Raw genomic sequence first — 21,093 nt, forward strand, 5'->3', positions numbered from 1 at the left:
TATGTTAGGCACGGTCAACAAGTTCCCATGAGTGCCTTAGAAAAATACTCTCAAGGTTCCAACATAGAACAAACCTCTTTAAGGAGATCCGGTCGAATCTCCAATCCTCCTAATATATTTGTTTCCTATGAGTTTCTAACACCAAAGTATAGAGCATGTCTAATTGTGTTACACTCTTTTCATGAACCTTCACATTATAATGAAGCCAAAAACATTCCCCAGTGGGTTAAAGCTATGAACTTAGAACTTAGTGAGCTTGAAAAGGCAAAAACTTAAGAAATAACCTCATTACCCACTGGAAAGAAATCTATTGGATGTAGATGGGTCTTCAAAATTAAAACTAAAAGTGATGGGTCATTAGAACGCTATAAAGCTCGGTTGGTAGCAAAAGGATACGCTCAAGAATACGATATAGAGTATGAAGAAACCTTCGCTCCCGTAGCTAGGATGACTAGTGTTAGGACTCTTATTGTGGTTGCGTCAGTTAAAAACTCATGCAGTGTAGTCATCAAGAATACGATATAGACTATGAAGACATAACTCATGCAGTCAATCAGTTTCAACATGCACCTACAACTGTGCACATGAGTGTAGTCTTAAGGACAGTCAGATACATCAAAAACACCATAACTAAGGGAGTTTTTCTTTCCACTTCGTCATCACTTGATTTAATTGCTTATATTGATGATGATTGGAGAGAAAATCCCAATGATAGAGTCTCAACTACTAGTTTTTGCGTTTTCTTAGGTGACTATGATTTCTTGGAGATAGCAAGAAACAGCACAAAGTATCATTGTCCTCAACAGAAGCGAAGTATCGTGCAATGGCCACTATAACCATGGAGCTTGTGTGGCTTAAAAGTCTCCTTAATGATATGGGCATAGTCATCTCTACTCCTTCGAAGATGTGTTGTGATAACAAAAGCGCAATCTATATCGCAAGCAATCACACCTTCCATGAGTGTACTAAACACATCGAGATGAACTGCCACTACGTTTGTGTGATGAATACGTAAGAGAAACCATAGCACTGCCTTATGTTACATTCGAGTACCAGTTGGCGGACTTCTTCAATAAAGCCCTTGCTGCTCCTCGTTTTATGTTCCTTCTCAACAAGCTTTCGGTTATATCCCCGTAAAGCTTGAGGGAGGGTGTTAAAATATATGTAATCAATATATATATATTCAATCATACCTGATAAGGGTATTCTTGTAATTCTGCCCAATAGGGGCATTATAGTTTTTTTATTTTTGTTTTTCTTTTTCTTATCTTCCTTTTTCTTTCTTGTATTTTTTTCCTAAAATGCATTTAATGCATTCACATTGGGGGGTCAACTAAGAGTCGTTGGACCCCCAACGGTCACAATTGTGACCGTTGGGAGCCCAACGACACCTTGTTGGGCCTCCCAATGTGGTCTCTCTCTCCCTTACTTTTCTCCCTCTCTCTCACTCATCCTTGCCTATAAATAAGTGGGGTCTCCCCCTTTGTAAAGTATGGCTTATTGAAGCCCTTTCTTGCATTTATAAGAATTTATGTTTCCAAGCCATTGTTGGCTGTTGTGTATGTCCTTTTTGGACTTGTTCTTTGCTTTCTATATGTGAATGTCCATTGTAGGACATTGTTTTTATTTCTGCATATTTCGTTACAACGTCCCCTCTAAAAGAACCTCTTATGTAATACTTGTAAAATTTTATCGCTTAATGAGACTTGAATTTCATGGTCAAAAATTGGTATGAGGATATTCTCATTGCATTTATTTTTATTCTTATTTAGATCCTGGATATCTTGCTCGGATCTTCGATATTGGATCTCAGATATCCTATTCGAATCTTCGATATTGGATCCCGAATATCTTAATTGGTTATCTAATAGTAGATTCCAGTTGATGGTTCTGATCCTTAATATCGGATCCTCGATATCATTGTTAGATTTGATAGTAGATCCAAAACATATTATCTAGATCCACGAATTTTAAATTGAATCTTGGAAGGGAAAAAATTTATATGGAATCCATAACATTGCATTTGGATCCATAATATTTTACCGGATGTTGGATCCCAAAATTAGTAACCGAAATATATGGATCCAAAATGCTTTATTTGGATATTTGACATTGGAATTTCGATGTCCTAAGGAAGATTTTACATCAAAATCGTAAGGGTCCAATTAAAATTTTTATATTGGATCCATAGTAATTTATTTGGATCCATATCAAAAGTTTTGAATCCTTGTAATTTAATATTGAAAAATTCGGATCTTTGAATGGATCCAAATAGCTAATATGGATCCATGAATGTATTGGATCGTGGATTTCAGTGTAGAAGATCCAAACTCGTGTTTTTAAGCTCACACTATCACGCGTGAGGAGCATGACAAAATTGAAAGAAAAAAAACTGAAACACATTAAAATAAAACATGTTAAACTTAAAATGTGAAAAAGAAAAAGGGAAAGGGGGGACGTGAAACCCTATTCACGCTGAGTGGAGAGAAAGGGGGGGAAACCGAACCCCACCTCTCTCCCACGACCCCTCTCCTCTTCCCCATTTTCTTCCCCAACTCCCTCTCACGCAACCCTTAAAGAACCCATCTCCTTCTCCCTCTCGTTATTCCTCTCTCACGTTGTCTCTCTCTCCCTCTCTCTCTTCCTCGCACGGTCCAAAAAGAAGGGGTCTTCACGCAGTCACTGCAGAAGAAGGGAAAAGTTCGGGAATACTCGATTCATCGCATTTATCAGAGGTAGGATTCTATGCTGCATTCTATTTTGATGCTCGGGGCTGTTGTGCTATGAAATTTCAATATATACTTGGAGAAAAAAATTAAAGCTTAGCAGCCTGCATACTTTGATATTGGTATGTTTTTACAGTGTTCTGATCATTCAGTACCAAAATCGATACCTGTATAATCAGTTGCTCTTTTTTTTTTGTATAAAGAGTGAATGTAGAAAGCATGAAATAGCTGTATAAGACACTGTTTTTTGTGTTACGAATACTTGATAAAAAGAATTTAACCATTTCTGCGTTTTTGCATTTAATACAAATTTCCTGTGTTATACAAATGATTGGAGGAAAAGGATTCATGTGGAAGACCCAATATGAATTTCTTTTTTGGTTCATATCGCTGACCCCAATTGTTTTGGGATGAAGGCGTAGTAGTTGTTGTTGTTGTTGTTGTTGTTGTAGACTAATCAAAATCCCTCATCTGCGTGTTCTGAGTTTTTTTTTCTTTTTGGAAATGTTTTGTAAGATATGAAATAAAAATATTTCCGATATATCTGCTTATATCAGAAAAATAGCCTGTAATATATATTCAATTCCAGACTGCGGATTTGGCTTTGGAATATAGATTAAAATGTCTGATCTGCTAATTTTTTAGTGTTGCATGGGTCATAAAAATCGTTCTGGTATGCGTGTTTAGATCAGAAAAGTATTATGTAAATTATTCCAGCTTGTAATCTGCTGGTTTAATATCGAAATATATTTAAAATACCCGAATTGTGTGCATTAGCTTTTAAAATAAACATTAGAATTCCTGATCTGCATGCTCTGGTCATGAAAATGTTGTTGCAATACGCGAAATAAAAATATGCCTGATATGTATGTACGGCATTGAAAAGAAAATTTTGGGTGATATGTTTAGAGTCTTAGACATTTGATTCAGTGTGTTAGTCTTGGGGAAATGCAATCAAATTTCTGACCTGGGTGAATTTCTTTAAAAAGGTTTGGTAGTATGTTCAATGAAGAAATGTTCAGATCGGTAGACTTGGCTCATAAGAGAATGTTCAATTTTAGTATTTGGCTTGAAGACATTCTGTAATAGGTTCACAGAAAAATTTTACTGATCTATGTACTGGCTTGGGATAGAGTCTGCTACATGATTCAAATCGAAAACTATTTATATAGTGGCCTGGTTGGTCTAAGAACTTTTCTTCAAGTTTTTTTTTTAGATACAACTAAATGATAATATAGCTTAAAATCTCATTTAGCAACAACATAGATATATCACATCATTTGCGTTAAGTTATTTGATGTAGGTGTGCTGGAGAGCTTAAAATAGATATTGAAATCAAATGTTTAGAGTCTGATAAACTCTGTTGTGTAACCAACATCGGTTACACTTTCAAATTCGAGTATGAGTCTGATTTATCATCTATGAAATCATTTGTTTTTGTCATGTCTAAAATGTCAAGTCTGCAAATGATTATGGGTCCATTTATGTATGAACTCTCATTAAATTAACTTTGACTAGTGTTCTGAATTTAAGTAGCAAAAGTAATTCCTTTCCATCCTTTTCCTTCATATTTTTATCTATAAATACATGTTGATTCATGTCAATAAAATCTGGTAACATGTATTCTGCCAGCATACATTGATTTTATCCAACCATGGTGTGGGTTTTGAATGTCCACTGGTAATTGCAACAATTATTGTTTTCTTGGTAGGTTAATCAAGCTAGATACATCTGATATGAATCAACGTTGCTCTAATTCTTTTGGCTGTGACCATGATCATTAAATTTAATGCAACACAAAGAAATTACCTTTGACCAAAATACATGATCTTTAATGCAACATATCTTGTAGAATTGCACATGGACCTCGAACAGCAACCTGCAACCCCCAAAAGGTCAAACTGCCTAGATTTCGATCGAGTTAAAAAATAATAATAAATAAATGAGATGACTATCATAAGCACCAAACTATCCACTAAATATAAACCCATTATATGGTAAGACAGCACTACAGAAGATAAATTCATACCACTAGATGGATAACGTAAGGTCAATGAAATATAATGCACAGAAGAGGAATATGAGAATGGCAGGTATTCCTGTTTCTTACCAGTTAGCACTTAGCTGTTCAGATGGACAAACCAAGCACAATGGCATAGATTAGAATGAAAAGTTGAACACTTTTTTCAGCAACTGAAGTTGATCCTATAACAATCCTATGCAAGGTTGTAAGTACCATATTGTTACACGTATAGGTTAGACCCAAATTAAGACCGTATCGTATCGTAAAATATCTTAAGTTTTTAATAAAAAATTCCAAAAAATCAAGAAAAAACAGAAAAAAATAGCAAAAATTCTAAAAAATCATATCACATGAAACAATGACGAATTGCACAAAATACAATCATAAAATCACATATGAAGTATTTATGTCTCTATGAGCTGCATAAGGCATCATCAAACATCAACTATCTCACAAGAATAATGCAAAATATTAAATATCCTACAATTAAGAACATGTCACAAGTCTCATACTTTCATACTACATAAACAAAAATATTATGGCAATAGTAGTACTCGATTTTCAATTGGTTTTCACTTGTTACTTGAGTGCCTCATTGTCATGCCGGATCATCTTATGCCATTTTTGTTGAAGGAGTGTGGAGCCCGATTTCTACCTTTATATAAATCTTTAATTTTCACAATAAGTTGGTGGGGGGTGCAGAGGGGACAGCGCCCGCCCGAGGCAAAAAAAAATTGAAGAGTAGCTTTGTAATTTTACTCATAATAAAGATTTTTTACCTTAACCCATTTTCTTGAGTGGAAAAATGGTGGAAATGCACTTTTTTTACCTTAACCCACTTCTTTGGCTGAAAAAACGGTGGAAATGCACTTCTAATGGCCTCTAGACAAATGGAGAAGTCAACCCTCAAAAGATATTTAATACCCAAAATGAAAAAGTAACTTTTGAACTTTTTAAAATGCATCGAGGGTGTATCGTATGATACACCTAACGCGGGTAGGAGATACGAGTGTGTAGCGTATCGCAAAACCTAAAAGTACGATACAGTACGATACTTACAACATTGATCCTATGTATTCAATTAGCAATGTAGACTTAAAATTCTAATATGTTTTGAAGACGATCATCAAAAGATGCCCATTGAAATGAAGTTCATGACATGATATAGTTGCAAACAGTGGAAGTATCAATATGGCGAGGAGGACCAAGATGGATTTTCTCCCTAGATAACCCCATATAATCCCTTAATACGGAGTAGGTTGAAGACCAGATACTTACTTTACTTCTGAAATGGAAAAATTGGGTTTATCAAAACAAAATTAAGAAGATTAATAAAGGTGATGAGAAGTGAGAACAATCAAGAATCAGTCAGCAAACAGGAAAGTCCTAGACAGTTAGAACCAGTCCATGAATATTGATTCTGCAATGTTTTACTAATCAAAAAAAAAAAAAAGAATGTCATGATATGGTTATCTCATGAATGGAATGAATTGTAACCTGCTGTAACCTCCCGTGTTTTCTTCTTTGTATGCTCTATGGATTTTTCATGGTCTATACCATGGGAAGTTCCCACTTCAGCATGATGATGTACAACCTCCTCACTATCAATCTTATTTGCAATAACACCGCAAAATGGCATTTCATCCTTGTCAAAAGCCATACTATCCTTGCTTGATAGGTTACACATATTCAGCTCATTGATTTTGTTTGGTGGTCCATCTTGCTTGGAACCAACACAACAACCAGATGGTAACCAATCGCTTTTGTGCATTTCCTCGTCAGCCTGCAATTCAACATGCATGCTCTTTCTTTCTGCAGTTCCATTGAAGCCAGAAGTCTCTTTTGAAGAGAATAGTCTATCCACAGGCATTTGCTGAATAGGAAGCATATCCTGAGTCTGGACAGTAACATAAACATAAGGATGCTGCAAACAGAGATTTGCTTGATAACATAATAAAATAACCCTTGAACTATCAAAATATATGAAAAAAGAGAAAGACGCATAGAAGAAAAGGATAGAACAAAAAGCACAATACCAATGCTTATAATTCACAGGACAGATTGCACAAGCATTACATATTTTGGATGTGAAACCTTTACGTTGGTTCATTTGATTCTGTAGTCTGTATGCCATTTTCTATTAGTCCTCTGCTCAAACTTTTCAGCTATGTCACATGGATACGGCTGGAGATATAGTGATACGGTGACAGCCACTTTCATGAAGTTTTTCAGTAGTACTAGTATATAAAGAGATAGGAAAAGTAGCAAAAGCAGAGCACTCGTGTGACATAGCTCTTAAGTTTTTTAACTTACTCAAATCATTTCATAATTTAGAAAAAATCAATTTTCTAGAAATTTTATAGCTTCAATGCTACAGATGGATTCTAAAATTTGCCAATTATCTCAAGATTGCACAGGTACCTTGTGTGAACCATAGGTTTTTTAATTCGGCCATGTAGAACCATAGATAGCATACCCTATGACCCAATATTTGAAAAAAGTTTGAGGTCCAGCAGATCACGTTTCTTGGTGATTTGACTCAGTCACACAATCCAACCTATTCTTTAGTAGTTAGATATTCAACAAATGTGGCGTCAAGCCAATGCAAAACTGTTCCAATAATAAGCTGACATCAATACAGGGGTAATTCAGTCTTTTGATTTATTAAAAGGATGGTTTGTTGTATTGTCATACAAATTGTATATGAGCAATGTCCTAATTTTATTAAAGGTACTTATATTAATAGATTATGAGACATCTCCCCATTCTCTAGAGGATGATCCCTTGATTGTAGGAGGTCCATTCTAATGTGACAAACTTAAGGAGATTATTGAGAAATCATACAACTACTGCAATGACAATAATGCCAGCAGTAATAATAACTTGATCCATTTTGACTTTGTCTAGTGCCTAGGAGCGCTGTTTAAATGCATCCACTCATCCAGAAAAAGAATGTCGTTAGCTGAGCCACTGCAGTTCAAGAGTCTGCAGCATTACATCCTACACGATTTTCATTCTGGTTGACTCATGATGCACAAAAAACTGATCTAGAGTGCATACCCTGACAACGATTGTCTTGATCCCAGCTTGGATGAAGTCGCCAAGTATCTTAGTCTATATAAACACTTAGAATCCATCCAAGAAGATTAAAACAGAAGGAATCAAGACTATATTATCCTAAGAAAAAGCAATGAGAAAAAAAAAGTGACTGCAACCGTTAGTGACCTTTTACGATATTGTGTATATTTCAATGCAACAAAAGGAAAGGTTGCTTAATGGGTGGGGGAGCAACTAGTCACGGTGTTTTATATATGTTTATTTACAATTCCCAGCATTGTGTTTTCAAATGCCAGTGTTTGGATGATGAAGAAACAATCCACGTCGGACGCTTTGAGTACTGAATATATCTTTAGAGACAATAGCCAGGCATCTACTCAGTGCAGTATATGTGGACTTCCGGTCAGTGTGTCGGGATATGTGGATTTGCAACAACCAGGATTGCAACTCCCAACATTGAGTTTGGACAAGAGGGAATAGCAATTCCCAGTCTGCAGCTCAGCCAGCACTCATTGCAAAACATGAGCTTCGCATATTGCAAATTTACGAGTCATGACACCACATCATAACCGACATGCATTACAATCCCTGGCATTTAAGAAGTTGGAAAACCCAAGTGTTTGGCCACACCACCAAAATATCCAAACCCATGTTTTTCAACAAAAATTCAGGCCATGTTTGTGCCTATGGGAAAGGAATGGGAAGCTGCTGCATGAAATGTGAAGAATAAAATCTTTGTGTTCAATTAGAAATGAGAGAAATTCTTTCATATTATTCATTTTTCATATGGGCAGCTGGTGAAGCCTACAAAAGAAAATGAAAATATTTCATATGGAGAAAACTTCTCCCGTTTGGAAGTGCAACAGGAGGTTCTGCTTTTCCCTTTTTGTAAAGAATTTCTGCATTTGTTTTCCACTTCCAAACGTGACCAATGTGGAGAAGTGGGGGTGAAATTTTTCATAGTTGCACGCCCTGTGTTTTTGGTATGATATGAATTTTCGAACTTTCACGCCTGGAAGTGGAAAGAATAAATGTGAAAGCTCAATACGGGATGGGAGTAAACAGAACCTCCCCACGCACTTCCAAACAGTAGAAAAAATTTCATGTTATGTACGATTTTACCAGCCGTCCAAGCATAAATGTTACCCATCTAGGGAGGTGGACAAATAAATGCCAACCTTTCCATACCCGTAAAGTGTTTGAAGAAATTTTCTAACAATTCCAAACGTAGCCTAAAAAAACATTTCCCAAGGCTGCACAAAAAATGTTCTACCGAAGCAACAAAAGGTGACGAAACGCTTTCGATGAGTCGCGGCGAGTCTCGGCTCCCCAAGTAAGTAGAAAAGAGCCATCAAAAATCGGAAGAAACAGAAGAAAAAAAACCAAAGGAAAGGAACGAAAATAGCGAAGCCGGGAACCTTGTTGCAGGTGCAAACCGAAGAGCGCGACAACCTCGCGTTCTCAATCTCCAATTCCTGGAATACAAGGCAACAGAAGAGACGGAAAGCGGTCAGAATAAGGGAGCAAAAACCCTAACCCTAGAGGTCTGGAAGAGATTTCGATAGGGAGCTAGGAGAAGAGACGTTGCCTTCACTCTGGCTTGAAGGGATCGTATCTGAAACCTGAGCTCCCTGGTGAGGTCGTCCGCAGCCATCGGATCGCCCGGAACGACGTCGTCCGGTGCCGGCATAGTCGGAACTTCGCCGTGAGTCTCACTCATTCTCTCTCCGTTGGTCCTCATTTTGGCGGGAGTAAGATGGACCGGATTTCGTCGGATCTCCCACGCAAAATCCGATAATTATATTGGGATATGGATCTTATGATAAAGATCCTAACGTATATTCCGACCAGTTTCTGATCTGCATGATCATTCTTTCTTCACACCAGAATCTGAATTCGGATCAGTGCTTTTTCCATCTGGCCAATATTTGGAACTGGATCGAATCACACATACATTTTTATGAATCCAGTGCGGTTTAAATGTCGGATCAGATCCAACTCTGCCACATTAAATCTAGTTCAGATTCTTATTCAACCTGCGCATGCTGCCTTGTATTCCGATTTCAATTCATATTGGGATTTTGTATGGTGGTGTTGGGGGCCTGAATATGAAGCATAATAAATTGGACGAAGTTTTCTGTTTAATCTAAATCTAAAATTTTATGTAGCACTCTCTGATCCAATAAAATTAGGCTGGAAACATGTATTTTCCCTGTAACGTGTTCAAATGGATTGGATTTGAAATTAATTCAATTATGGACCTGATAAAAATATACTCATTCAAACTGTAATACTTGATAAACAAGCCAACGAACTGAACCAGTCATGCTCGTGCTTAATCACTAAATTGTTTGTACAAGCCCCTTCTCATCTACGTTTGAACATCAGTGTGCCATTCTTGTCTCACGAACTGCCTGAACAGCATCAAGTTTACTTAATTTATTTAACTGTATATACTTCATGTGTTCTAACTTAATCAGTTTTGAAAGAAAAATTGTATCTCCTATACAACAAATCCAGAAAAATGCAAACCAGGGTTTTATCATAATCCACATGATCTTTAATTTGATATATTTATTTTATTTAATTAAATATGATTCATAGGAATTATGTCTCTTACAAAAAGTGACTAGTTTTTATCCGGTTAAAGGATTTTACAAATTTCTCTAACACAACCAATTTTGAAAAAAAATACGTATCTCCTAAATAATGATTCTAATACATACAAGGATTTTATCACGATCTACATATCTCGAACTTGAATTTTTGTGTATTGTTTTATTTAATTGAAATCGAGAGATTTGGGTATGGTTAGATGTATCAAAGATGAAACGCAAAGGGTTTTAGTCAAAGATGAGGAGATTAAGGAGAGATGGAAAGATTATTTTCATAAGCTATTTAATGATAGTCATGCTCAAGATCTTGGAGACTTCTCCATTCCTTTTCATGAGATAAATCGTGACTTCATGCGCAAGATTCAAAAGAAAGAAATTGCAGAGGCTTTGAAGAAAATGAAATCAAGAAGGGCAGTTGGCCCAGATGGTATACCTATCGAGGCTTGGAAATGCTTGGGAGAGAAAGGTTTAGAATGGTTGACAAATCTTTTTAACTTGATTTGGCGAACAAATAAGATGCATCATGAGTAGAGGAAGAGTACTTTGGTGCCTTTATATAAGAATAAGGGTGATATACAAGATTGCACAAACTATCGTGGTATAAAACTCATGAGTCATACTATGAAACTTTGGGATAGGGTGATTGAGTCTAGGTTGAGGAAGGTTGTCATGATATCGGAGAATCAATTTGGTTTTATGCCTGGAAGATCAACTATGGAAGCTATACAACTTCTTAGACAACTTATTGAATGATATAGAGAGAGGAACAAAGATTTGCATATGGTTTTTATTGATTTAGAGAAGGCATACGATAGAATACCTAGGGACGTTCTCTGGTGGACAATGATGAAGAAAGGTGTTTCTCTCAAGTACATTTGTATAATTAAAGATATGTATGAAGGAGTAGTAACCAATGTCCGTACTTGTGGAGGGGTGACAACCAATTTTCCGATAACGGTTGGGTTACATCAAGGATCTGCTTTAAGCCCTTTCCTATTTGTGATAGTGATGGATGAGCTTACGAGATCAATTCAAGAAAATGTACCGTGGTGTATGTTGTTTGCTGATGATATTGTTTTGATTGATGAGTCTAGAGTTGGGATTAATGCTAAGTTAGAATTATGGAGATAGGCATTGGAAGCTAGAGGTTTTAAGTTGAGTAAGAGTAAGAGTGAATATATGGAATGTCGGTTTAGTAAGCAACGAAGTAGTGATGGGAGTGTAGTGAAGCTCGGTGAGCAAGAAATACCGGTGAATGATTATTTCAAATATTTGGGATCCATCATTCAAAAGTATGGAGAAATTATTGGAGATGTAAATCATAGGATAAAGGTTGGGTGGATGAAATGAAAAAGTGCAACTGGAGTGTTGTGGGATCGTAGAATGCCATTGCGGTTGAAAGGAAAGTTTTATAGGACGACTATTAGACCCGCTTTACTATATGGTACGGAATGTTGGGCTGCCAAGAGACATCATATTCAAAAAACGAGTGTAGCTGAGATGCGGATGCTTAGATGGATGTGTGGAAATTCAATAAAAGATAAGATTCGGAACGAGGAGATACGTAAGAAGGTAGGTGTTGCACCCATTGAAAATAAGATGCGAGAGAATCGTTTACAGTGGTTTGGACATATTCGGCGAAGGCCTAATGATGCTCCAGTTAGAAGGTTGGAGAAATGGGAAAATATATTAGTTAAAAGATGTCGGGGTAGGCCTAGGAAGACTTGGATGGAGATGATAGGAAAGGATATGAATGCTTTGGACCTCACCGAGCACATGGCATTGGATAGAAATGATTGGAGGAAAAGGATTCATGTGGAAGACCCAAAATGAATTTCTTTTTTGGTTCATATCATTGACCCCAATTGTTTTGGGATGAAGGCGTAGTTGTTGTTGTTGTTTTATTTAATTGAATCCCATTTATAATAGTTATGTTCGTTACAATAGAGAACTAAGCTGTCCTGGCCGTAGGACTGGACAAAATCTCTCTTCAGACCGGTTTCGTGAATAAACCTATATCTTATTTAAGAATCCAAAAATTGTAAATAAGGATTCTAGCAATATCTATACATTCAAAACTTCAAATTGTTATATTGTTTTTAGTTTTTTTACTCTCTTTCATTAGAGATATGCCTATTGCAATAGAAAGGAAATTTTTGTTCTCATGCTGGACCATTTTGACTTATGTTGAGTTATAACTATGGAGATAATTCATATACTAAACATATATTGAAGACATGTGTTTATATGTATAGTTTTATCGATAAGGTTGTGTTTATATGTGCATTCATTAGTGTACAAGAATGTGTCATGGCATAAGATAAAATTCTATCATTTATGCATGAAAATATTCAAATATCTTTTATTGAACTTTGCAAAAATGCATGACAAGTGTATGCACTTATTGTTTTGCATGCGATTATGTATATTTTACATATGAATGTCATGACCATAGTTTCAAATATAGAGTTCATGAATATGAGAAAGCTCAACGATGAGCAAAGTGAGTTCAATAAAACCTCTGTAGTGCCACACGAGCACTTGAGATTTGTGTTTGTGTGTCATGCCAATACTATATGTGACGGTGTCCTGAGTACACTTTGTTGTTCGCCTACGAGCTAGGTACGAGGTTGAATTTGACCAACGGGGTATGTAGTGCATGCCCAAGATAGTGAAAATGAATAAGTACTTGAACATAAACATAAATGAGGCCTGGCTGGTTTCATACCGGAGCTTAATTTCGGACCTCGTCAGTGTTTCGATACCACGAGAACATTGGATAGGTGATCAAAATATACCATGAGATAATGTATCGACTACCACACTAGTGTAGTCTGTATTCTTGCCATGGAGCTTGGTTGTTCCATACCTTGGTGCGGTACATGGGCTCCGGAAGCCTTGGTTGCCCAATGAGGCATGTACCATTAGTATCACAAGTAATATACTAAAAAGGTTGATGCCGATATGGTTTTGGCGCTACCTTGGATAGGGTAGATGGCACAAACTTTGTGGGTTGTTGTTATTAAAACATATAATGTTTTTTATTATGGTCCTCTGCCCAAAAGAGTTAGGTGATCGAGACTACCAATCTTGAATTTTAGGTGGGTAGGTCCTATAACTTCTGCAAAAGTTGGATGCATCTTAGAATCTCGGCCTTTAGAGGAGTTCTCTCGGTCATTATACTGTCCCTTTAGGAATTTGATTCAGATAGTCATTCGAGGTATTAAATCACTTAAGCATAATAAACCCACGGATGATCTCATCTATCTCGATGTAATCAAATTGCATGTACCCATAGGGGATTAATTATGGAACATAACTGATGATAACTTTACAGTTTTACATTTTTGAATGCCATTAATCTTTCTTACTAAATTATATGAATGCACTATGTTTATTCTTGAATATGCCTTGAGATTTGTGAAGTTTCAATATTTATAAATGTTTAATATTTAATTTCATATAATGCATGTTTTCACATGTTTTCTAGTAATTCTATTACTGATGAATGGTTAACACTAAATTTCTTATAATGCATGCTCTTATATAATGGTATGTTGTTTGTGTGCTTTAAGACAAGTTTTCCTAGTGAGGCTAGTTTAGTTTAACTGGTGTTTGCTAAAAATCTACAGGTCAAGAATCATGATTTAGGAGCTGTTGTGGGATGTTGCTGATAGAGTCATAATTTACACAATCTCTGGAGATATTGACCATTGTTTATTGGATTGAATATTTTATCATTTTATTTGAATAAACTTATTGTACTAATTCTTTTAAATTATGGTGTGATAAACCTCTGGTTTTTTTTATTCATTTGAATTGATGTCATTTTTTAATATGCACACATGTAACTTGCCCAAGATGTCCACCAATTTATTTAAAATTATTTTGTTGTGCTTACTATTTAAAAAAATAATAATAAAATAAAATTTATCAAAAATTTGGGTAAGATTTTCAGGTGTTACGGCTTTGGTATTATAGCCAGAATTAAAATCCCAATCTAGAAGTGTGAATTATGATCTATTCAGACAACCTCACAACACTATGTAAGTGAAAATTGTATTTATGCTCATTTTTTTATATGAAACTTGTTTCGTGAATGATAGATGTCTATAAAAATCCAGATGAGTGTGTTGATTGAAGTTATTCAGGATCTGATCAAGATAGTACAACAACAGGTCCCAACCATTAAGGACCTATAGCTGACAGTCTAGAGAAGTGCCAACCTTGGAGTTATGGTTGAGTTAGGTACTCCACCAGGACTTGGTTGTTAGTGGTGTCGTTACCGTATGGAACGGCAGGTCTACCCCCTACGTCATCACCTGCGCCCCATGAAATGGGCTCAAACTCTTGCGAGCAGGTAAGAAAATCTACATTTATATGTATAATGGATATTACCAAAGCATCAATCATGGATGTCATATCATACCATCTTGGTTTCACAGTCTAACAGTCATGTGAGCAGTATAGATGCATAAGAAAAGTAACTATTCACATATATTGCAACATATGATCAATTAACAATGGATAAAAGATGGAAATCAAGTAGATATCATACTCATTGAAAATATCTAACATGGATATGACAATTACTGAGGTTAGATAATTGTCATTGTTAGAATAATTTTGTTTATCTTGATTACACCTTTGGGTATGCGAAGGTAGTTGTCATTGTGTCTGCTATCATGGTGTTTATTATGCCATTGTGTATTTTTGTCGTGGTACCTAAAGACCGGATAAACCCATCAAAGCATGTGGTTCGTCACTAGGAGAATCTTTGAAAGGGTAATCAGATTGCAATCCATACTACTACAGTAGATGAGGTATATTACTTTAAGGTAACCTTGACCTCCCTAACTTTGAGTGACTGGAGGTCCAAGGGCACCATTGCACATGAATTCAAGTCAGTGTGACATATATGTTAAAACTATATGTGATATTGTCACTCGAGACTGTACAATTCCACCTTCTATAAGGTAGACCAACATTGTGAATGGGTTACTGGGCAATCTTATCTTGTTAAGATGGTTAGCAATTCGTGCCCTCGCTTCATGAGACAAATAAGCTCAATAGCCTTAATACTCCCCTCAGGGTAGGATACATGTCATGACATGGTTTATACCCAACCCATTTATGTATTCTGATGCCTTTAGCCCTTAGAAGCACCTTTCCTTTGAAGGTGATAACAAAAATTTTCAATGTGGGGATGTATGCAAGCAAAGTGAGACTTTCACTAACAAATTATATGTACACTTTCCACCCAATATCATAAGAGAGCATTTTGTAGCTATGCATTGCAACATTTCTTCAGGCCAATTTGACCCAATTGGGTGCAAACTAGGCCTAAACCAAGGGATTTGGTTCATGCATGTCTAGCACGATCCCTGCCTGACCAGGTCTAGATTGTGCCCAGTTTAGACCCAATCAGGTCTGCTTGGTACAAACTTGGTCTGAACCGTGGGCACAATTCAAGATATTTTGGCCAGCAAGAGGTAAATCCCTTGTTGGGGTTCTTTATTTATTTTTTTATTTTTAAAACAGTAGCCATCATAAAATCTTCACAACTATATTTTATTTGTTTTTTTTTTTTGAAAGTTTTATCACTAAGTCAACACTATGATTCAAGATTTAAAATGATATAAGAAGAAATTTTCTAAACTATAGAGGTGCTTCAAAATGATAAGTCATGTGGATCATTTTATGGACCAAGCTTCTAACTATGAATGGTTTCAAAATTAGATATTGATAAGACAAGGTGAATCCTTTATGGATCATGTTTCTAACCATGAATGAGTTTTGAAAAAAATGTCAAGACATGACAAATCATGATTGAGTCAAGTTCTAACCATGATTGTGTTTTGAGAATGATAAAATATGAGAAATTATGTATGACTCAAGTTTCTAATCATAAATGAGTTTCAAAAATGACAACTCATGTCTGAATCAAGTTTCAAACCATGAATAAGTTTCTAAAATGATAACTAATGTATGAATCAAGTTTTGAACCATGAATGAGTTTCGAAAATGATAACTCATGTATGAATCAAGTTTCTAACCATGAATGGGCTTTAAAATATGAGAGCTCACCTATCGATCATGTTCTAACCATGATTGACTCTCGAAAATGTCAAAATACAAGACATAATGCATAACCAAAGTTTTTCAACCATAAATACATTTCAAAAATGATAACCCACACTATGTATTATATAAACAAGGCTTCTAACCATGATTAGGTTATAAACATACAATGCATGATAAAACAAGTTGCATACAGTATTTTTAAGCATGAATGTAAAAAAAATGACATGATACATGAGTAATATTAGGACAATGCTTTCAAAATGACAAAACAAATGCGAACAACATATGATTCACATTTCTAGCATGGAACATGGGTCAAAAAGATGAAACACCATTAATATTGGTGAAATTCATGAAAATCCTTGTTCATACCCACATGTATTACAATAATGCATCTTTGTATGAATTGGAAAGGAGAAGAGCTTTAAAATAAAATTCAAAATATAATGGATGAAAGATTAACTTACCTCTTTTAGAAATTTGATAAGCTACTTTATGCTCTTATTTCATGCCTTACCATTTTTTACTTTCCTATGAAATGTAGAGATTCTCCCTTGGGATCCATGTGAGGAGCCACCTTGGTTCTCACTCCTCACATAACTCCCAAGGTAGGATCTTTGGCAAAATTGCCACCCACTTGGTTGGCTTAGTTGATTTCATTCCAACTATGTCTAACCAACTAGTTACCTTTTAAAAATAATATTATTTTATTTGAAAATTTTCATTTTATTTATTATTATTTTTAGAAACCCCTAATTATGAAATTTCTACATTGGGTCTTCTAATTGGATCTGACTCCAATTGAATCTGGTCTAAATCCAAACTCACTTGATTTATTCAATACTTTGCACTAGGCTTTATAAATCACAGTTTTGCTTAATGCATCTATGTACTAAATTTCAATCAAGTATTAATTCACTACTATAGATTTTTTTTCCTCTGGTTGACAAATTATTATTATTATTTATTTTCTTCTTAATTATTAATCAAAACAATAATTGTCACACTACTTAGGAAAAATCTAGAACTTAGATATTCAACATAGTTACAGACTAAATTAAACAGGTGAAATGAATTTTTCTTAAATTGAACATAGAGAGTCTAGTTTAAATGTCTGAAATTTTGTGGGTCTTACATCTTACCCTCCTTAAAAAGGATTTTGTTCAAGAAATCTTATTACACAACTAGGCAAAAAGGTTAGGATATTTCTCTCTCATGCCATGTTATTTCCAATGCACTTTGACCAAAGGGATCATCTTCGACCGTAAAACTTGATTTCGACGATCAACGATTTCTACCGATCATACTGACACAATCAAGTCCTCTTGTACTTCCACGTCTTCATATCTGATGATGTAAGAAGGGCGTGAATATACTTACGCAACATTGATACATGGGAGACATTATGAATCTGAGCATGTTGTGGTAGTATCTCCACACAATATGCTGCTTCACCGATTCATTCCAGGATTTTGAACGGCCCAATAAATCTTAGACTTAACCTTCGTCCTGAATCTGAACACACTTTTGGTGAGAGATACCTTCGCAAATACCATATCTCCTTTTGTAAAAGTGAGTTCCCGACGTCATTGGTCGGCGTAACTCTTCTATTGATCTTGGGCAGCTTTCAGCCTATCTCAGCTTTTATGCACTTGCTTAGTGTAGTGTTATAGCACCATTAGTGATTCGGTTGTTCGCTCGCTAATATCATCCCAATAAGTTGGTGATCTGCAGGACCTTCCATATAAGGCTTCGTATGGAGCCATCCCAATATTTGTGTGGTAGTTGTTGTTGAATGCAAGTTTCTCCAAACTTAAATGCACATCTCAGTCACCCTTCCACTCAAGCACACATGCTCACAATATGTCCTCTAAGGCTTGTATAGTTCTTTCTGACTGAACATCAATCTGAGGGTGAAATGTGGTATTAAACTTTAGTTTCATACCCAAAGCTTGTTGTAGCTATCCTGAAAATCATGACATGAACCATGGATCACGATCCAAAAAGATCAAAATCGGTACTTCGTGTAATCTCATGATCTCTTTGACATACAAATCGGCCAGGCTCTTAAGAGGCTAATTGATTCTGATGGTAAAAAGTCAGCACACTTAGTGAGTCTGTCGACTATAACCCAAATCATATTGTGCTTCTTGAGGGTCCGTAGACATACCACAAAATCCATGGTAATGTCTTCCCATTTTCATTATGGAATCTCAATCCTTTGTATTGTCCCGCTAGGTCTTTGGTGCTCAATCTTGATCTTCTGACAAGTCAAGCACCTCAAAACACATGCTCCTACTTTTTGCTTCATGTCATTCTACCAATGATTCTGTTGCATGTTCTTAAACATCTTTGTACCTCCGAGATGAATGGTGTATTTGGTGATATGGGCTTTATCGAGATTTTATTTTCTTAACTCAGGGTTATCTCGCACCTAAAGTCATCCTTCCATTTGAATGCTTCCATCATTATCTATACGAAAAGACATACCTTCTTTTTGCGCTCGTGCTCTCAGCTTCTTGTACTGAGCATCCTGCTTATGTTATGCAATGATCATTGAGAGGATCTCGGATTGTAGGGTCAAACTGGACAACTAAATGACTCTGTGACCAATCAAAAAGGGTTTCCAAGCAATGGAATCCTCAACATGCTTTTAACTTTTTACAAGAATTGACAAAATGCTACAAAATTTGCAGCTAAGAGCATCTGCTATGATATTTGCCTTTCTTAGGTGGTAGGATAAGGTAAATTTGTAGTCTTTGATAAATTCTAACCAACACCGTTGCCTCATATTTAACTCTTTCTGAGAGAATAAATATTTGAGACTCTTATTGTCTGTAAAAACCTCTAACTTCTCTTCATACAAGTAGTGACGACAAAGCTTTAGTGCAAACACTATAACTGTTAGCTCCAAATCATTGGTTGGATAGTTTCGTTCATGAATCTTTAACTGACAATTTGCATAAGTTGTGACCTTATTGTTCTGCATCAACACACATCCGAATCTTGTTCTAGAGGCGTTTACAAAACCACCTTGACCATAAGGCAAAGCCAATACAAGAGTTGTTGTGAGCTTTGTCATCAGAATATAAAAACTCTCATCGCATTTGTCTATCTATTCAAACTTGATTTCTTTGTGCAGGAGCTTTGTCATAGGTAAGGAAATTCTGAAAAAATCTTTCATGAATCGCTGGTAATATCCTGCTAGTCCAAGAAAACTCTTGATGTTGCTCACATTCTTGGGTTGCTTCCAATCTAGTACGACTTCCACTTTAGCTGGGTCTACAGACACTCCAACTTATGATATCACGTGACCCAAGAATATGACTTTCTCAAACCAAAATTTGCACTTGGAGAACTTAGCGAACTATTGGTGTTCCCTAAGAACTCCCAATATAATCCACAAATGCTCTCGATGTTGCTCAAAATTCTTAGATTAAATCGAAATATCATCGATGAATATAATCACAAACATATCCACATACAGTCAGAATACTCTGTTCATGAGATCCATGAAGGTTGCTCGCATATTAGTGAGTCTGAAAGGCATCATTACAAGCTCATAATGCACACACATTATTCGAAAGGTAGTCTTTGAAATATCTTTGCCCTTAATTCTGAGTTGATGGTACACAAACCTAAGGTCGATCTTTAAAATATTTTAGCCTTCTGCAACTAATCAAACAAATCTTTAATGCATAGTAACGAAATACTTGTTCTTGATGGTAGTCTAATTGAGCATTCTGTAGTCATTGCATAATCTCATCGATATGTCTTTCCTTTTTACGAACAATATCAGTGCACCCCAAGATAATACACTCAATCGAATGAATCTTCGTTTCATTAGCTCTTGTAGTTGTTTAACTCTTCAAGTTTTGTTAGTGTCATGCAGTAAGGTGCCTTGAAAATTAGTGTGGTTCCAGGCAATAACTTGATATTGAACTTTATTTCTCGAAGTGGAGGAAGTCCATGTAACTCCTCCAAAAACACATCTGAAACTCTCATACCACGTCTAGTTCCTTTATTGACATAATTTTTTGTTCTACTAGAGTGATACTAACCAGAAAGGCAATACACCCTTTTTAATATACTTTTGTGTTTTTAATGAAGAAATCACTCTGCTCTTTAATGTAGGTTTGAAGAGTTTAAACTCTACTGTCTAACATTTGGGTCGAGACAGAACAACCTTCCCTTTCCAATACAAGACTCGAGCATGATACTCGAACAATCAATCCATGCCAAATATGACATTAAAGTCAGTCATATCTAAGATGATAGTATCAACAAACAGATTTTGCCCTTCTATCGATACTTCTATGTTTGCCACATAAGTTTACACACAAGGAACGTTCACCAGTCGAAATGTGTACCTACAATGGGTAGTTTATAGATTCAACAAATTTTTTTGAAATGAAAGAATTAAAGGTGCCATAATCAAATTAGGTAAGAGTCGCTTTTCCAGTGACTAGTACAATACCTTGCACTATTCGCCCTTGGTCAGTTGCTCTACGATAGTGGCATAAACATATCCTGCCACAACTTTATGTCCATCTGACTTTTGTTGTTGTTGCGGTGGCCTTTGAGGCTG

General features: G+C 35.9%; 1 protein-coding gene across 1 annotated transcript in view; it reads right to left on the reverse strand.

Moving 5' to 3' along the window:
- LOC149811969 (Pseudouridine synthase family protein) overlaps nucleotides 1-9,573 on the reverse strand; it is a 213,968-nt gene extending 204,395 nt beyond the window's left edge. Inside the window, exons 1-4 of the mRNA XM_089993190.1 lie at nucleotides 9,395-9,573; nucleotides 9,225-9,281; nucleotides 6,247-6,646; nucleotides 4,536-4,605 (exon numbers count right to left, since the gene is read on the reverse strand). Coding sequence (XP_089849316.1) covers nucleotides 4,536-4,605; nucleotides 6,247-6,646; nucleotides 9,225-9,281; nucleotides 9,395-9,547 — 680 coding nt within the window. The 5' untranslated portion in view covers nucleotides 9,548-9,573. The remainder of the gene's footprint in view (nucleotides 1-4,535; nucleotides 4,606-6,246; nucleotides 6,647-9,224; nucleotides 9,282-9,394) is intronic.
- Nucleotides 9,574-21,093: the final 11,520 nt, after the last annotated feature.

Source organism: Nuphar pumila, chromosome 17, assembly GCF_984573655.1.
Source record: "Nuphar pumila chromosome 17, dmNupPumi1.hap1.1, whole genome shotgun sequence".
Lineage (NCBI taxonomy): Eukaryota > Viridiplantae > Streptophyta > Magnoliopsida > Nymphaeales > Nymphaeaceae > Nuphar > Nuphar pumila.